Source organism: Gossypium raimondii, chromosome 5 (assembly GCF_025698545.1).
Source record: "Gossypium raimondii isolate GPD5lz chromosome 5, ASM2569854v1, whole genome shotgun sequence".
NCBI lineage: Eukaryota > Viridiplantae > Streptophyta > Magnoliopsida > Malvales > Malvaceae > Gossypium > Gossypium raimondii.
In genome coordinates, this window is record NC_068569.1 from 2,419,392 (window position 1) to 2,435,558 (window position 16,167).

General features: G+C 31.8%; 3 protein-coding genes across 3 annotated transcripts; 1 reads left to right on the forward strand and 2 right to left on the reverse strand.

Annotated features, from left to right (window-relative positions):
- Positions 1 to 1,604: 1,604 nt before the first annotated feature.
- Positions 1,605 to 4,844, forward strand: LOC105765981 (putative transcription factor bHLH041). The gene is made up of 8 exons (XM_012585272.2): positions 1,605 to 2,067; positions 2,164 to 2,274; positions 2,360 to 2,468; positions 2,601 to 2,615; positions 2,724 to 2,786; positions 2,895 to 3,611; positions 3,705 to 4,079; positions 4,163 to 4,844. The coding sequence occupies exons 1-8, from the start codon at positions 1,946 to 1,948 to the stop codon at positions 4,229 to 4,231; spliced, it is 1,581 nt and encodes a 526-aa protein (XP_012440726.1). The 5' UTR covers positions 1,605 to 1,945; the 3' UTR covers positions 4,232 to 4,844.
- A 4,623-nt stretch (positions 4,845 to 9,467) lies between these two features.
- On the reverse strand, positions 9,468 to 12,312 carry LOC105768806 (nucleosome assembly protein 1;3). Its single transcript, XM_012588995.2, has 11 exons — positions 12,113 to 12,312; positions 11,962 to 12,005; positions 11,777 to 11,872; positions 11,364 to 11,456; positions 11,183 to 11,270; positions 11,025 to 11,086; positions 10,758 to 10,942; positions 10,485 to 10,662; positions 10,357 to 10,400; positions 10,010 to 10,205; positions 9,468 to 9,781 (listed from the first exon to the last, which is right to left on the reverse strand). Exons 1-11 carry the CDS (start codon positions 12,129 to 12,131, stop codon positions 9,716 to 9,718), a joined length of 1,071 nt encoding a protein of 356 aa, XP_012444449.1. The 5' UTR covers positions 12,132 to 12,312; the 3' UTR covers positions 9,468 to 9,715.
- Positions 12,313 to 14,199: 1,887 nt separating this feature from the next.
- Positions 14,200 to 16,121, reverse strand: LOC105768807 (30S ribosomal protein S16-2, chloroplastic/mitochondrial). The gene is made up of 4 exons (XM_012588996.2): positions 15,890 to 16,121; positions 15,712 to 15,757; positions 14,471 to 14,705; positions 14,200 to 14,350 (listed from the first exon to the last, which is right to left on the reverse strand). Exons 1-3 carry the CDS (start codon positions 16,020 to 16,022, stop codon positions 14,474 to 14,476), a joined length of 411 nt encoding a protein of 136 aa, XP_012444450.1. The 5' UTR covers positions 16,023 to 16,121; the 3' UTR covers positions 14,200 to 14,350; positions 14,471 to 14,473.
- Positions 16,122 to 16,167: the final 46 nt, after the last annotated feature.

The following is a 16,167-nucleotide window of genomic DNA, read 5'->3' on the forward strand; positions in this document are numbered from 1 at the left end:
TATCTAAATTAAACATAGTACTCTTATTCTTGATTGGTCGTATATTTACGATTACCTAAAAGATTGAAAAGTCCAAACACTTTATATCAGGTTAATCATATTCATCCAATGCTAAATTTATAAAAGGCCATTTTCGACCAAATAATTATTCCACAGACCAGATGTGCAAGTTTTGTTTTTGTGTTTTTAAGGCCTGAAAGATGTGGAATGTATATATTTCTTTTATCTATGAAGTAACGAAGGATTTGTGTTTAAACTTTAAATTAATTGAGATCTATTAATGAACCTTTTATTTTTCTTTTTAGGCTTGGATTTTTTCCTTTTAATTCAACATCACTTGATTTAATTCGAAACTATTTTATTGATAAAAATTATTTAAATTTAATTATAAATTTTAAGACTAGTTTAATATATTAAAAGTTTATAAAATAAAAATGATTCGATTGAAAGTTAGACTCTAGTAAAAATATTTATGAGTAAACTAAGTTAAAAGCTGGATTTAAAGAAAAATAGTCTCAAGCCTCAACCTAATTAAATGGCCCATTTCACTATTTAATTTTATATGAATAAAAAATATGATTTTTTTAATATTTTTTACCTAACCCCAATGGGAAGCAAGGCAGACCAAGTAAAGTTTGTGGTCTATGAACATCTTTTAGGGAGCAAGTTTTGTCAAAAATCTAAAATATAGTAAAGATAAACACCAAATATGGCAGGAAGTGGATCTGAAGCTTAGGACTGAGCATGCGCTTGACCAAGTGTTAACGCACCTTAACATCAATCTGATTTGCCCCTATATTTACTATTTTATAATAATTATGTGCCTTTTTAGTGTAGTTGTTAAGAATCGGCCATCAAAATAGATGTTCGAAGAAGAGGACGATCACCAAGGACGATCACCAGACTTTTTCAACATGTTAGGTTCCAACTTACAATCTTCTTAAATGCCAAAGATTTTGCCCCTTCATATGTCATATTATTATATTTAAACAATTTTATTTGAAGGACCATATATCTATACTTTCATATTGCATTAAATATATATAATAATTAAGGATATTTCAAAAAGAATAAATTTTTTAAAGAAAATATTTATTAATTCATTTCATAAATGATATCATGTTATTTAGGAAAAATAAATAGGTGGTGAAGAACAAGTTTTGTCAACACGATAAAGGGTTCAACTTTAGCTTCAATAGAATATTAGGACACATTAGAAATTAGTTATGTCACAACTTAAGCACAACATATTTGAAATGATTGTAAGTATTTAACATGATAATAAAATTAACTTTAGATGATCCAAAGCCGCAAGTAAAATCCACAAAAAAATCGAAAATCTCCTTAACTAAAGAAGCTAACAATAAAATTATTCCTAAAAACATTTATAAAAAGTAAAATTACATGTATAAGCTAGAATTATTAAACAATAATAAATAAGTCCTTCCTTCCCTCCTTGACTTATTTCAAACCAGTTATGGCGAGGGAAGACTTTGAAGATTGACCCATTTACTTTTCTTCTCTATTCTTCTTTTAAAAATTGCTCTTGGTTGGCTGCTGAATCTGTGTGTCATTTTATTAGCATGATTGAAATGTATAAGTATGGATCAATTTGAATCAGTTCTCTATCCTAAATACTTTTCCAAGTTCTCACTTCACCAGACAAGTCTTTCGGTTCCCATTCGTTTAATTTTTCCCATGCCATGTGTGAATCCCCTCTGTCACCGTTCATTTTATGAGAGGCTGAGACACCAACTCTCTTTTTCCTCTTAAAATACCACGATTCCTTCTCCACTGGTTGTTCATCATCTCACCAGCCCAGTTTCTCAGAAATTACTCAAACAAGCATTCAAGATGATATGAGATCCAAAACGGATCTCTTACTACTATTTTGTTAGGCGGAAAGAATAAAAAAAACTTTATAAACTTTTTTTAAACCTCCCACATGGATGCTGTCTTCCTCCTCGATGGAGCAGCTCGTTCTGGTTTTCTTCAATTTCTCATGCAGTCGACTGGATGCACATACATTTGCCTATGGTCCTACTCTTCCTCCTTGCATCAACCAAAGTATCTTTCTCCACCTCTCTCTAAAATTTCTTTCATATAGCACTATGAAAACATGATTTATGATTTGGGTAACTGATATATTTTGGTTTTTAACAGCTGTTTAATTGGTTCGGATGGATGGTATAACGAACAAAACAGTACCCAACCCGGAGCTTTGGTGCTGTTCCTCGAATATCGACGATTAACATTCCCTCTTGAAAATAACCCGTAGGCCAAAAATATTGCTACCCGTTTTCTTTTTGTTATTGTATATTAACTTTCGCCATTAATATGTGGGTTTCGCGCGCTGCAGAGGCCTCGTTCCAGGATTTGCTTTCAGGAATTATAGGCCATACATCGAGCTCGGAGAACTGGAGCTTCAAAGCCGAGCATCCCATCAGACACAGCGACAATTTTATCGGGTAAAATTAGATCAACCCGAAATTTAACATTAAAAAGAAAAAAAAAACAATTTACTGCATTTTCTTTTAACGGAAACAAACATGTGTGTATATATAATGGTAATCTAACTCACCTTTTTGTCTTTATTACAGGAAGCAAGAATTAAGGTAGGTTCAGTTTGCAGTCAAAGCTTATGGCGCCGTCGATCTTCATAATCTAATAATAGTTAATATAAATCCTCCTGACGTCGGCTTATTTTCGTCTGTTTTGTACAGACAGCTGTTTTCATGGGATGCAAGAGTGGCGAGATTGAGTTAGGTTCACCCAATGCAGTTAATGTAAGATAAACTAATACTAATATACTATCCAAATAATATAATTTAATCTGTGATTCAATATAAAATATAGTTTGTCACTCAACTTATTCATTATCTGTCGTTTAATAGCTTAACATGGAGATGGAGATGAGAACTTTTTTCCCCGATGACTTTTCAAGGCAATCTTTGGTGGCTGTAAGCGAACCCACTGATCCCAACAACCCTTCTTCTTCTTCATCTTCGTTGAGGTCACTATCCACCGATAGTCCAGATTCTTATCTTATTTTCACTGTCCCAAATGCTTCTCGGCCCCAAGTTCCTACCGGCAGTGAAACAACACCCTTTTTACTGCAAGCCAAACCGGCTTCTTCCTCAATGTATGATCCACACCAACAAGCCATGCAGCAAGCCTTATCTGAGATGCGAAGCAATATAAATTTACCGTCATTAGAGAGCGAAAATGCAGCCATGACTAGAGCCATTCTTGCTGTTTTAACCTCTCCCTCTTCGTCTTCCTCTTCAACATCCCAATATCATTCCCAACAAAGCCATAACTTACCTCCCAGTTACCAGCCAAACTCCAAAGCTACTGCGTTTAAACGTTACGGATCTCCATTAGGGGCCCCGACAACAACAGCGGCGAGGGCAAGTTTACGAGCCCAAAGCATGTTGAAACGAGCCATTTTGTTCTACAGAAGATTCAAGTTAGTGAGGAGTGAACAACAGCCGCGAAGCTGCGCCCCCACCGTCCATCAATTGCACCATATGTTATCGGAACGTAAAAGGAGAGAAAAGCTCAATGAAAGTTTCGATGCATTGCGATCCCTTCTTCCTCCTGGTACCAAGGTAAACCATATCAAATCTTCATATTAAAAACCATATCAATGGTTTAATTATATAAAAGCTGTAACAAAATTGTCGGTGTCGGTGGAATTGTAGAAAGACAGAGTATCAGTACTGGCAAGTACGAGGGAGTACTTGACGTCATTGAAATCTCAAATTGTGGAGCTCAATAGGCAAAACCAGTTATTAGAAGCAGCTCAGGCTTCTGCGACTTCTTCCGACGAAGCTAATGGTTCATCAAACGAGAGATTAAATATTCGGATTATACCCGTACCGGAATCAACATCAGAACAAAGAATCATTGAGCTGAGAGTCAGTGTTGGAGGAGAAGTGTCCATAGTGGATATCTTAATCCAGTTGCTACAATTCTTGAAGCTCGATCGAAATATAAGCTTAATGTCTACTGAGGCTAACACACGAACAGCAGAATTAGGCTCAATTAATCATGTTAACTTGAGATTTAGAATTGAGGTAATGAAGCTTTTTCAATTGTAAATCAATTGATGTTTATTAAAGTTTTAATTAATACTGTTTTTTTAAATGATACTTTTTAGGGCGATGACTGGGATGAATCCACCTTCCAGGAAGCAGTGAGAAGGATATTGGCTGACCTGGCACAGTGATCTAATTAATCAAACCCAATTAATTCATACTACACTTTTTTTTAATCATACTACATAAATTTTATGGCAAATTAAGCCCTACCTATAATTTTAAAATCATAACTATTTAATGTAGGCTATTTTAAAGTGTATGATTTTAAAAAAATTATTGTTATTATTTTGAGGAGAGCTAGCTATTTTAGTTGATAGCGTGGTCCGTCATCAGTCGTTAATTTGAGCGATAAAATAATTAGTGATGATGTAATATATATAATCGTGTCGTCCAAATTTGACTGCAATTTTACTCAAGTTGAGGCAGAGTCCACGAAAGCAACACATTTTTGTTCTTTATTGTTGTTGGAAAAAAAATGTGATTGGCGGCTGATTTGGTGAAATGCGGGATTTGGTGTAGAAATTTTGGTGTTATTTTTGGAATTACATTTTTCAAGACCAATTAAGATGAGATATATGTAAAGTAGTGTGCCTAATTATTTGGGGCAATAATAGAACGTTTGTTACGCCGACAAATTTAGAATCAAGAACTTCATTTATTAAGACTTTAGAGACGGCGGTTCTGACTTACATTTTCTTTGGAATGGAAATTGAACAAGCTGTGTAATTTCGGCTTGGAACATGCTTATGATGTCTTGTCCTTTTCTTTCTTTTCTTTTTTTTCCCTCTTTTCTCTTTTACTTGTCTTTTAACCTCCTATTGCCGGAGCCGGCTTTTTTTATTAAATTATTATAAAAAATAAAAAATAATCAAAATATTATAATTTTTTTATTTATCAAAATATTATATTTTTTATTTACCAAAATATACCAAAACAAAACAAAAACCTACAAAAAAAAAACCTGTGGCTGCACCAATGGTGCCAAAGGACTAAAATGTAACTATTTGCAGCTTCAAGAACCTGAATGTAAATTTATCATTTTTAATTTTGAAAGTGAAATGCTGATGCTGTGGGGCGCACTAAAATTGAAATGTAGCTAATTGACTTCTAAGCCCTCATTATTTATTATTTTCTTTTTATTCCTCTTTAACTCACTTTTTTATTTAATAAACAAGCCCTCAACCTATTTTTGTAATTAAATAAGCTTTTAATCTATGATTTTTACTCATAAAAGCCCTTTATTTTATTATTAAAGTAAATATATTTTACCTAAAGTAAAGCTATTTAAAAAAGTATAAACTAATTAGCATTTTATGTATTATTTTGGTAATTTGATGAGAATAGTTTATAATTATAATTTATTTTTCTATTTGGGTTACATTTATGGGTGATCAATTTTATTTTTACTTCGGTTTTCAATAGGGCATGTCGATATTTCTATTAATTTTTTAATTAAATCTAATATTAGTTAAGTGATAATTAAGATACTTAGAATTCTAATTAAGTAATAACTCTATTTTAATTTAATAAACTATTCTCATCAAATTACTTAATAACTCAATTTTAATTTAATAAACTATTCTTATCAAATTACCAAAATAGAGTTTATTAAATTAGATTTTATTAAATGAGAATAGTTTACTAAACTAAAATAGAGTTATTACTTAATTATAATTCTAAATATCTTAATTATCACTTAACTAATTAGAGTTTATTACTTAATTAAAATAAGGAGGGCTTAGCCACATTTCAATTTTAGTGCACCCCACACGCACAGCGGCATCAATTCACTTTCAAAATTCAAAATAATAAATTTGCATGTCAGGTCCTTGAAACTGTAGATAGTTACATTTTAGTCCTTTGGCACCATTGGTGCCGCCACAGGTTTTTTTTTTTGCAGGTTTTTATTTTTTATTTTTGGTATATTTTGGTAAATAAAAAAATTTATAATATTTTGGTAAATAAAAAAAAAGGTTATAATATTTTGGTTATTTTTTATTTTTTTATAATAATTTAGTAAAAAACCTGCCGGAGCCGAACACACACAGTGTTTAGACAGCTACCGCCGAGTGACGCTAGTATTTGTTGGAGTGTGTTTCATCTAATTTACTGGTGTTTGCCACATTTTTAAAAAAATTAATTTGAAAATTTTGGTTTTTGAAAATTGTTATGAAAAGCAGCGTTCGAGGAATTCCTGAGCGAGTCTTGAATAACTATCACAATCTCTATGCTGTCTGTCTGGATTAACAGTATCTAATAATTTAGACTTTGTAAAATGAACAAGCCATCTTAGATTCCCCATAATTTTGCATCAAAGACTGAGCACTTCCCTAAACATATGTTGAAGCCTAAAATCGATTTACCTTCATGATCTCGCAAGACTCCTTCAGAAGTAGCATTATTAGTTTCCATCTTAACGGCACCATTTGTATTTAGTTGGACCCATGATTCTTTCCAAGGAATCGCCATCCTTTCCGGTTGGCTTTTAGGTCTATAATAAGAAATATAAATTTTAAGTACTTTCTAAGTAATTAATAAATGGAAACTATATAAATGATCATCCGATTATAAAAAAATTTTATTTTAAGTCACCCGACTTTAAAAAGTTACAAAATAATCATCTAATTTATTTTTTTATTTTTAAGTTTCAAAACCGTTAAATACTTAACAATTGATTGACGTAACTATTAAATTAATGATTTGTTGTTTCAACATTTTAATTTTAATATACATCAAATTCATTTCATATAATCATTAAAAAAATTATTAACCCATATCAGCTCAAAAATAATGAGCTAAAATGAACAAAAACTAAAGAAGAAAGAAATCATTAAAGACATAAAACTCTAGTCAGTCATCATAATAAGGATTTAACAGCTCTAGCCATTTATAGTAGGCTATAGCAGCACGCACAATAACAACACTAACAAGCTATCAATAGATCACTATTAGCAGCAACTTACAAACCACATTCTTCATTATTTGTTATGTCCCTTGTTTTCAACTCTGTTGAAAGACAAGCAACTAAATCATTCAGACAAGTGCATACTCCAAGTTTTGACTTGAGGCTGGTAAATTGATCCTCAAACGATGGCTTAATAAATAGATTTGCAACCTGATGTTGAGCAGACACATGATTGATTTGCAATTCTCCACAAGCCACCTTTTCTTGTATGAAATGCATATCCAATTCAACGTGCTTCATCCTAGCATGAAGAACTCGATTAGCAGAGATCTAGACTGCCCCCATATTATCATACCAGATGGTTGGTGTTCCAATTACTGGTTCTCTAAGCTCAGGCAATAAGGAAACAGCCACGTAATGTCAGCAACAACATTTGCAATGCTACGATACTAAGCTTCTGCAGTGGAGCGAGCAACCACATGCTACTTCTTGGAGGACCAAACAACAAAGTTTCCTCCTAAATAAATGCAAAACCCTGAAGTAGATCTTCGATCATTAATAGAGTTACCCCAGTCAGAATCAGCAAAGGCTGTTAGGGTAAGTTGTGTAGCAGGTATGAACAAAAGATTACGGGACAAATAAAATATAAATTTTATAGTCATCTCGGAAATTTTAAAAAATTTTGCAGCATCATATCCAAGCCCAATTGCCCCCAAAATAAAATATAATAAATAATAATTTCTATAATTATTCCAAAAAGTTAAAAATATTTTGACATACACAAATTCAAGTGCCCTGAAAATAAAATATGATAAATAATATTCTTTATTGTTATCTCGGAAAATTAAAAAATATCTTTTCAAAATCATGATGAAGCCGAAATTCCCAAAAGTGAAATATAATAAATAATAATTTTACAGCTTTCCCAAAAATTAAAAATGAAATTGCAGTACCTTAGTGAAGCCCAAATGCCCCAAAATGAAATAATAATTTATAATTTTATATTTATCCTGAAAAACTAAAAATATTTTTGTAATAAAATATCCTAAAAATAAAATATAATAAATAATATTTTTACTATTTTTCAAGAAAATTAAAAATATATTTTTGCATAACAGTAAGTAAAAATTTAAAATATATATATTTAATGTCCAAGTTTAATTAAATTTGGATAATCATTTGTCCAAATTTGTTTTAGATGAGTTCAAAACTAAAACTAAGAATAAAAATTAAAAATATTAATAATTATTTAAAATTCTAAAAATTGAATAATTTTACAAAATTATATTCGTATATTCGAATATTATATATAAAATTTTCCTATAATTTTTATTAATATTTTATTAATAATAATTTATATAAAAATTATAATATAAAATTATTAATTCAAATTTTCAATGAGTTTTTAAATTTGACATTTAAGTTCAAATAAAATTATAAAATCTAAAATAATTTTAAAAACGTCATAAAAGTATATTTATTTAGGGTTATAAAATATTTAATAGCATTCATTAGGTAATAAATTATGAAATGTTACTTTAATTTATATATAACTGAAATGTTAGAAATTATCATGTTGATTAATATTAATTAAATTGATTTTAACTTCCAATAAAAACTGAAAAGGTTTAAGAAATTTATTTTAAAAAAACTCTTCTTCAAAAATTACTCATTCATATTCATAATAAAGGCATTAATTATCTTATAATAATTTTACTTATTGTACTAAAATTCATATTTAAACTATTAGCTATTTTTAAAAATATATATATATATTCGCTAAATAGAAAAGAAATTCCAAGACAATTTGGCACACCCCTTAGAGAAAAACGTATGAACTTAAAATGAAGTTAGATGAATCTAAATTATTTGGTACCTAAATTCTCCTGATTCAACAATTACGATGGCTAGCCATTTTATGAATATTTTGTTTGGTAAATTATTTCCAACAAAAGAAAATATAAACCTTTTCTAGCTTTAAAATACGAATAAAATAAACAATAAAAGCATAATGCAAATCAATAATAATGAATTGACGAAATATCAAAAAGAAAAATGTAAATGGATCTCAAATATCTAAAATAAAATACATTAGGATATTATTATAAATTTTGATTTCATTCAATACCCTTCAAATTCAGTTACCCCAATTTTTCTTCTTTCTGGATTTTGGACACAAGTCAAATTCGTAGAATATTGAAGAAGCTACAAACCAGGCCAAGCTTAACAAAAGACCAAAAATCTGACAAAGTTCTGTAGTCATTTTATTCAAATAATAAAATCAGTTGAGCATTGTGCTAGCACAGCAATACAGAATGTTTTTGCTTCTTGCTATTGGTATTAAAAAAAGCAAATAGCCAAAACAAAAAATCAATTAAGGCTGGAACATGGCAAGAGATCAAAAAAATAATAATTATAATCAGACTGAGAATAAATACTAAAATAGGCATACTCGAGAGTTTTAAGGGAAAAATTCACGTAAAATAAAATTCTTTAACACATTTCAACTAACAGACCAGGGTTCCTATCAAACCCACAGACCAGACCCAATAAAAAAGGGAAAAAGGATTTTCTCCAAACCAATCATGCATGGAATGACGTAAAAAAATTGTAAAAATAAATATAACCCACCAAAACTGCAAACCCCACACTCCCCCCACCTTGCCTTCCAATCAAACATCTCTATATAGTGTGCAGCCATTACAATCTACTGCTGCTTGCATTCTGGAGGCCTCTCACCTTGCTGCCCATCTCCTTGTGCTCTTCCATTCCTCTACACAAGTAGAAGGCACAAATTATTAGGTATAGTTTCAATACGAGGGCTAAAGTATAGGGACCTAAATGATGCGTTATCTGGTTATACCTTATGTGCAGATGATGACTACAGCGATATTTTCAAGCAATTTAACATGGAACGAATGAAAAACTATTATTTAATTTCTCCAAGAACAAATGCGCATATACATATAAGATGCAACAAAAATCTATCTCACGACCATACCTTCTTTTTAGTCTTAGTTTCTTCTTCTTCTTCTTCATCATCATCGTCATCATCGTCATCCTCCTCATCTTCATCGTCATCATCTTCATCAATTTCATCTTCATCCTCATCATCCAACTCAAGCTCATCTCCCTGAATAGCCTCTCCCGTAAACCATGACACAGCATGTGGAATAATCTTGTCTCGAATTGTTGACCTACACAAATTAGCAGATGGTATAACGAAAATAGTATTTCAAGTAATGAAATCAACAATTAGAATGACTTATGAATAAAAGCTCATATAAAGCATGCGAAGCAGTTCAAACTGAAAAACAAGGCTAAGAGTAAGATGAAAAGAGAATGCACCCAATGTCATAATCCTGTTCCATTTGATTTTGTAGCTCCTCAGCCTGCACAACAAAGTTTAAAAAAAATTTGAGAGCACAACTAATTAATCATCAAAGTCTAAACAGATATGGTGAAGTTAGCCCTACAGCATCTTCATCGATGTCTTCATCATCATCAGGAACTTGGGGAGGATTGAAGAAGTTGAAGAAACTTTCACAATCTTCAGTTTTAGTGATTTGCTTGGCATTCTTTGAACCCTTCTTAGGCTTCTTTTTAAGGAGCTTTTGTGTTAAGCATTTTCCTGGATACCATTCAATCTCCGTCCTACAAATTAAGTTAATATTCAATTAAACAAAGTAAGAAGCATGTAAGCAGATAATTCAAAAAAAAAATTCCAAAATAAGAGTGTATGTATTTACCCAATAGCTTTCTCTAGTATAGGTTCATCTTCATCAATCATGTGATATGTCTTTGTCAACACGGTATTTTTGAAATACGGATTAGTATCAAAGTAAAACTCAAGCTTGAATCCTTTGGGTTCCTCTATCCTATACCACTTAATATCCCTGAGGTATTTGAGAGGCCCTTCATCACGCTCGGTGATCTAATTCCAAACACGAGAAGTAAAATGAGATTCCAACAAGAAAAATGTATCAAGATGGCAATTACAAATGGATAACACCAACCTCTTCAGAGAGCACTTCATTATTTTTCATTGCATTAAGCCAAAAATCAGGTACTCCTTTCTCTGCATAAATCATAATTGCATAAACATTCATACACATGGAAAGGAAGGATCCAAACGAGAAAAAAGGTAGGGCACAATTATAAAATAAGATCATACCTTCGGCAGCTTTATCCTCTCCTTGGTCCATGGCAGCTTCATCAGTAGTTCCATTGGCTTCACCAACACCATTCACAATATCATATCGCTACAAACATAAGATGATCAACCAGTCAGGAAATAAATAACAGTAACTGATAAAGAAAAAAAGACATACAGAAACAAAATTGAAAAGGCCAACCTTGGCATATAAGGGCTGATATAGTTTCTGGTATTTAGCTTCAAGTGCTGCTCTCTCCTCAAAAAACTTAGCCTCTAACTCATCATGCTGGCCCTGTTGAAGAAATTAAAAGAACCCAAACCATCAAAATCATAACTCAAATAAATTAAAATTAGATTACAATAATCAATACAAGAAAGATAAGAATAGTAGCTATACATCAAGAACATACAACTTTCTGCTCTATCAAAATATTGAATTAAAACTTGCACATAACCATAAACATCAGATGACACTCAAGTTTCTTAAGGACGGAAGCAAATCCGGCCGCAAGTCCCATTGGTGCGGAAAAACAAATTGAACCATGTGTAATAATATTCTAATAGTTCAGGTCACAGTTACAATAACAATAAGTTGAGCAAGTGAGAACATGCCTGGATCTCTCTGAGAACTTCCACACGCTTCTTGACATCCGGAGATAGTCTTTCCAGCATCTCGGTGTGGTGTCGAGAAAGATTCTGAAGTTTATTCTAAAAATCACAACATCAAAAGTCAAGAACACTAAAAATATATAAAATCTTTCTTAAAAAATAAAATAAAAATGTCGGCAGGCACCGACCTTGAGATCGTTCAGGAGATCAGCTCGAGCTAACTCGTTAATAACTGCAAAAAGAAGGAGAAGAAGAAGAAGAAGAATATAGATAACAAGTAAGTGATGCGAAAAAAGAGCTAAGTAGTAGAAGTAGAACTTTAGAAGAGAAATAAATTACCACCGCCGAGATCGGACATGTTAACGTTAGCACTCGTGGATGATTTTCCAGAAATTGAAAGGGGAAGAGCAAGCTAAAACCTTAGATAAAACCCTAGATTGAAAGGGGTGGGGCGAAAGGGTGTTTTGATAGGGTTTGAGTGGGAGGCTTATAATAAAACTGTTGCCTCACTTCAAATCCTTTCCCTGTAATTAAAACCTAAACTCCCCTCCCTTTTATTGTTGAGCCCGCGGTTTATTTTATTGTTTTAGATTTTTAAAAATTTATTAACAAGTATATTCTTTTTATCTGGAAAATCTATAAAGGTTAAATTCTATTATTAGTCCTTAGACTGTGTATAAGTTGTATATTTAGTCTCTATATTCTAATTTAGTATTTTTAATCTCTTTTTTTTCAAATTTTAATCTTGACGAAACGGTAACTGTTAAATTCTGTTTTCAAAAATCTGATGCTACAAACATATTTTCATGTGTAATATCATGTTAGCTTGCTATTTTCACATATTACTTACATAAAAAAGTCAGTTAATAGCAATGTTGTTTGAATCGGACTGGATTAGGAACTAATCGGGGTAACGGTTTGGAGAGTGGTTTTGAATCGATTAGATCGGAAATTGTTACAAACTGGTTGAACCGACTAAAAAACTGAATGAATTTGCAGTTGAATCGAGTTTTAAAATTTTTATTAATTTTTTAATTAAATCAATTGAACCGGTCAGATCGACAAACCGGTGGCCTGATCGATTCGGGCATCGATTTGGTTTAAAAAATATTGGTTAATAGATTTAACATATGTTGTTTTGCGTCAAGAGTGAAATATCAATTTTTGAAAAGTATAAATAGTAAGAATGGTCCAATTAAAGAACATAAACTAAATATATAACTTAGCACGTTGTGTAAGACTAATAACACGATTTAATCAATGCTACTTTTTGGATTGGGATTGAAATCTTAAAATTGAAAAAGTACAAAGGTTAAAATTAACTAATTTGAGAAGTTAAACGATAAAATTTGACTGCATTGAATCCACAATTTAGACAAAATATGGATACTAATATTAGAATTTGACCACCTATAAGACTAAAAAGAATGTTGCATTATACGTGCATATTCGGAAGAAAATCGAGGCATGAGAATATTTCAAAATTACCTTACTTGTAAAATATACTTCCTCTCATGCCATAAAAATATCATATCCTTATTATTATTTTATCATTTTGCCATACACCGCTAACTAAGTGATATAAAAATAAAAGGATAATCACATATTTGATATTTATACTTTTATAAATTATTTAATGTAATATTTGTACTTTAAAAATGTTCAATATGACATTTGAATTATCAATGTATTTAGTATGGTACATTTATTTTCATAAAATGTTCAATTCAATAGTTATAATTTAAAATCTCCATTAAAGTAACACTATCAACGTGTTTTATTGTAGTACCGATCTCGACATTATTAGTGAATCGCTAAATTAATTAATAAAATTGGACACGTATGTAAACTCATATGAAGATTATCAAACGTAACCAAACTAATATCATTAGGAAAAAATGATAAAAATCCACATATCTCGTAATTTGAATAATATCTTATTCCTTCCTCAAAGGGAATAATGGTATTAAGTTTTCATAAAAGATATGCTACCTAAAGTACACTTAATTTGTGAGCTGTGAGTTTGCTAACCTTACCTTCATTCATATACTTGGTACAAGTTTTAAAAGCTCAATTAAGCTTTGTATTCATACAAAATAGTAAACAATGAATGAGTACGAATAAAAATTTCATTCCATTTTTCTTCTAGCGTATGTATTTCATATCAAACATAAATTTAACCAATTTACAAGGGTTAAACCTGTAATTTACATATTTATCTGTAAACGGGGATATCAAGTAACTTTCAAAACTTAAAAGGTTCAAGTGTTAAAACCAAACATTTGGGCGGTAAACATCTTATCATTATTTGATATGAAGCATGCTGATACACCCAATAAGTAATAAGCAATTATACTACTCGAGCAGCAAGCACCTTATTCTGCAAATATCATGCAGGAAAATCCACATGAGATAAACGACTACAATAGAGAAAACAAGAAACCTAGCAATAATTTCAACATGTTTGGTTCAGTATTGTAAAGGGAATTCAAGATCCAAAATAGTTGTCATTGGATCACATTTAATTGAACTAATCTTGTACGCAGGGCCAGGCCACTGGAAATAAGCTGGCAGTTTCTGCAAATGGCAAATGTTATTTTTCAGACAAAAATTTACAATCATCCAATATAATCCACCTTTTCATTTTTCTCAACTTTTAGATATTGCAGAGTGAGGAGTCTTAGGGATAATATTAACTTTTCATGCATAGTTTGACTCATCAACAGCCTCATCTTCGCCACTTTTTTCTTGGTTGCCAGCAATTGGTTTCTCTTCGTTTAAAACACGACCGGTCATAGGATCAACGGGACGCGTGTCACGTGGTCCACCCTTGCGTCCCATTGCCACCATGGGTGGCGGAGGCAATACTCCAGCTCGGAAAAGGATGCGTTGCACCGGCTCTGAAGGCTGTGCCCCAACCGATAACCAATACCTGAAAAAAAACAATGACATTATAATTTTTTATTGATTGCAGAGCACAAAAACAGGTCTATTATATTGGGTGGTTTCACTGCCAATTACAGAAGTTGCTAAGCTTATGCACTAAAAGTAATTCATCGCATTCTCCAGAACAATACAAAAAGTTAGTACTACTGTGGTATTCTCCCCCCCTCCCCCCTCCTTTCTACAAAACTTAACATATCGAGCAACCAAGGGATACAACATTCAATTACAGGAATCCAAGGACCTACAGGAAGCACTTAATGTCTCAACTAATATAAACAAAAATGTTGACTTGTAACTTGTTCTGCTTTCTAAAATCTGAATATTCCATGAACTATTTTTATGTTAAATCGAGTTAACTCTAGCTGAACTGAATTGCATCCTCCTTTGAGCAACTCCTCAAGATAGTTCTTACAGCTTCTAGGACTCTCCTTTGGTATAACAATGCATTAATAATGAAGCAAATATAAGAACTGCAAGCTTCCATTCACACTAATTAGTAATTACGTAGCACATCCTCTTCAAGTGTTCATATCATTTTTTTAAAATATAATGATTTGATTCCCATATTCTGCCATCCTTGATTGCCTGCCAACTTCCAACCAGAAAGCATTTCTTCTTCACAGCTCGTTAATCCTTTCACTCTATTACCTTATAACAATAATGTATACATTCAGAAGATTTTCTTTATAAATCACATCAGTAAGCTCCCTCTTATCCTTTAACTATCAAGGTCAGAGCCAGACAACCAAAGAAATAAACCCTACGTTGTTTCTACTCAACAAAAATTTGAAAAACACTACTCACTATAGCAATCTTGAAACTGAATCCATGGCGTTTGTAATCCACCACAAGACCTCACAAATTTAGAAATTCACAATGAAAGATACTTCTAATTCTCGACAATGTGATAAACCCAAAAGGTAATATCTCCAAATGGGAAAATATATATAGATGATGAGAAGTAGAGAATAGAGTGAAAGAATGAAGCTTACTTGACTCTTTCAAAGTTAAGACCCATTCGTTTACCTCCGTCTTGGCCTGTACAAAAGAAACAGATGAAATAGAAATTTATTATTAGCAGTTACGCTAATTCAATCAGCTGTCCTTTGATTTCAAGGGTAAAAAATAATGGTGACCAAAGATTAATAAGCGGAGAAAGAGGAAGAAGACCTGGCAAAGGATTGTAGTAACCAAGGACCTCGAGATGCTTCCCATCTCTTGGGGATCTGCTATTGGCAGCCATCACCCTATAAAATGGCTTGTTCTTACATCCGAACCTAGACAATCGAATCCTCACTACCATTTTTCTTCTTTCACATAGTCTCTTAGCTTCTTACCGATATGATTCGACAACCAGTTCAACACACACTGCTGCTTTGCTAGGGTTTTGTTGTTCTTTTTTTTAATTATTTACTTCCCAAAGTAAAACGGTTCGAAGCGTCTAACTC

Coding starts and splice junctions, on each gene's coding strand:
- LOC105765981 (XM_012585272.2), top strand. CDS start 1,946: ATGGATGCTGTCTTCCTCCTCGATGGAGCAGCTCGTTCTGGTTTTCTT. Junction 2,787..2,894: donor GTTCACCCAATGCAGTTAAT/GTAAGATAAACT, acceptor GTCGTTTAATAG/CTTAACATGGAGATGGAGAT. Junction 4,080..4,162: donor ACTTGAGATTTAGAATTGAG/GTAATGAAGCTT, acceptor GATACTTTTTAG/GGCGATGACTGGGATGAATC.
- LOC105768806 (XM_012588995.2), bottom strand. Junction 11,457..11,776: donor AAGTTCTCAGAGAGATCCAG/GCATGTTCTCAC, acceptor TTTCTTCAACAG/GGCCAGCATGATGAGTTAGA. Junction 10,401..10,484: donor AAGACATCGATGAAGATGCT/GTAGGGCTAACT, acceptor TTTGTTGTGCAG/GCTGAGGAGCTACAAAATCA.
- LOC105768807 (XM_012588996.2), bottom strand. CDS start 16,022: ATGGTAGTGAGGATTCGATTGTCTAGGTTCGGATGTAAGAACAAGCCA. Junction 15,758..15,889: donor TTACTACAATCCTTTGCCAG/GTCTTCTTCCTC, acceptor TCTTTTGTACAG/GCCAAGACGGAGGTAAACGA. Junction 14,706..15,711: donor CTTAACTTTGAAAGAGTCAA/GTAAGCTTCATT, acceptor GTTTTTTTTCAG/GTATTGGTTATCGGTTGGGG.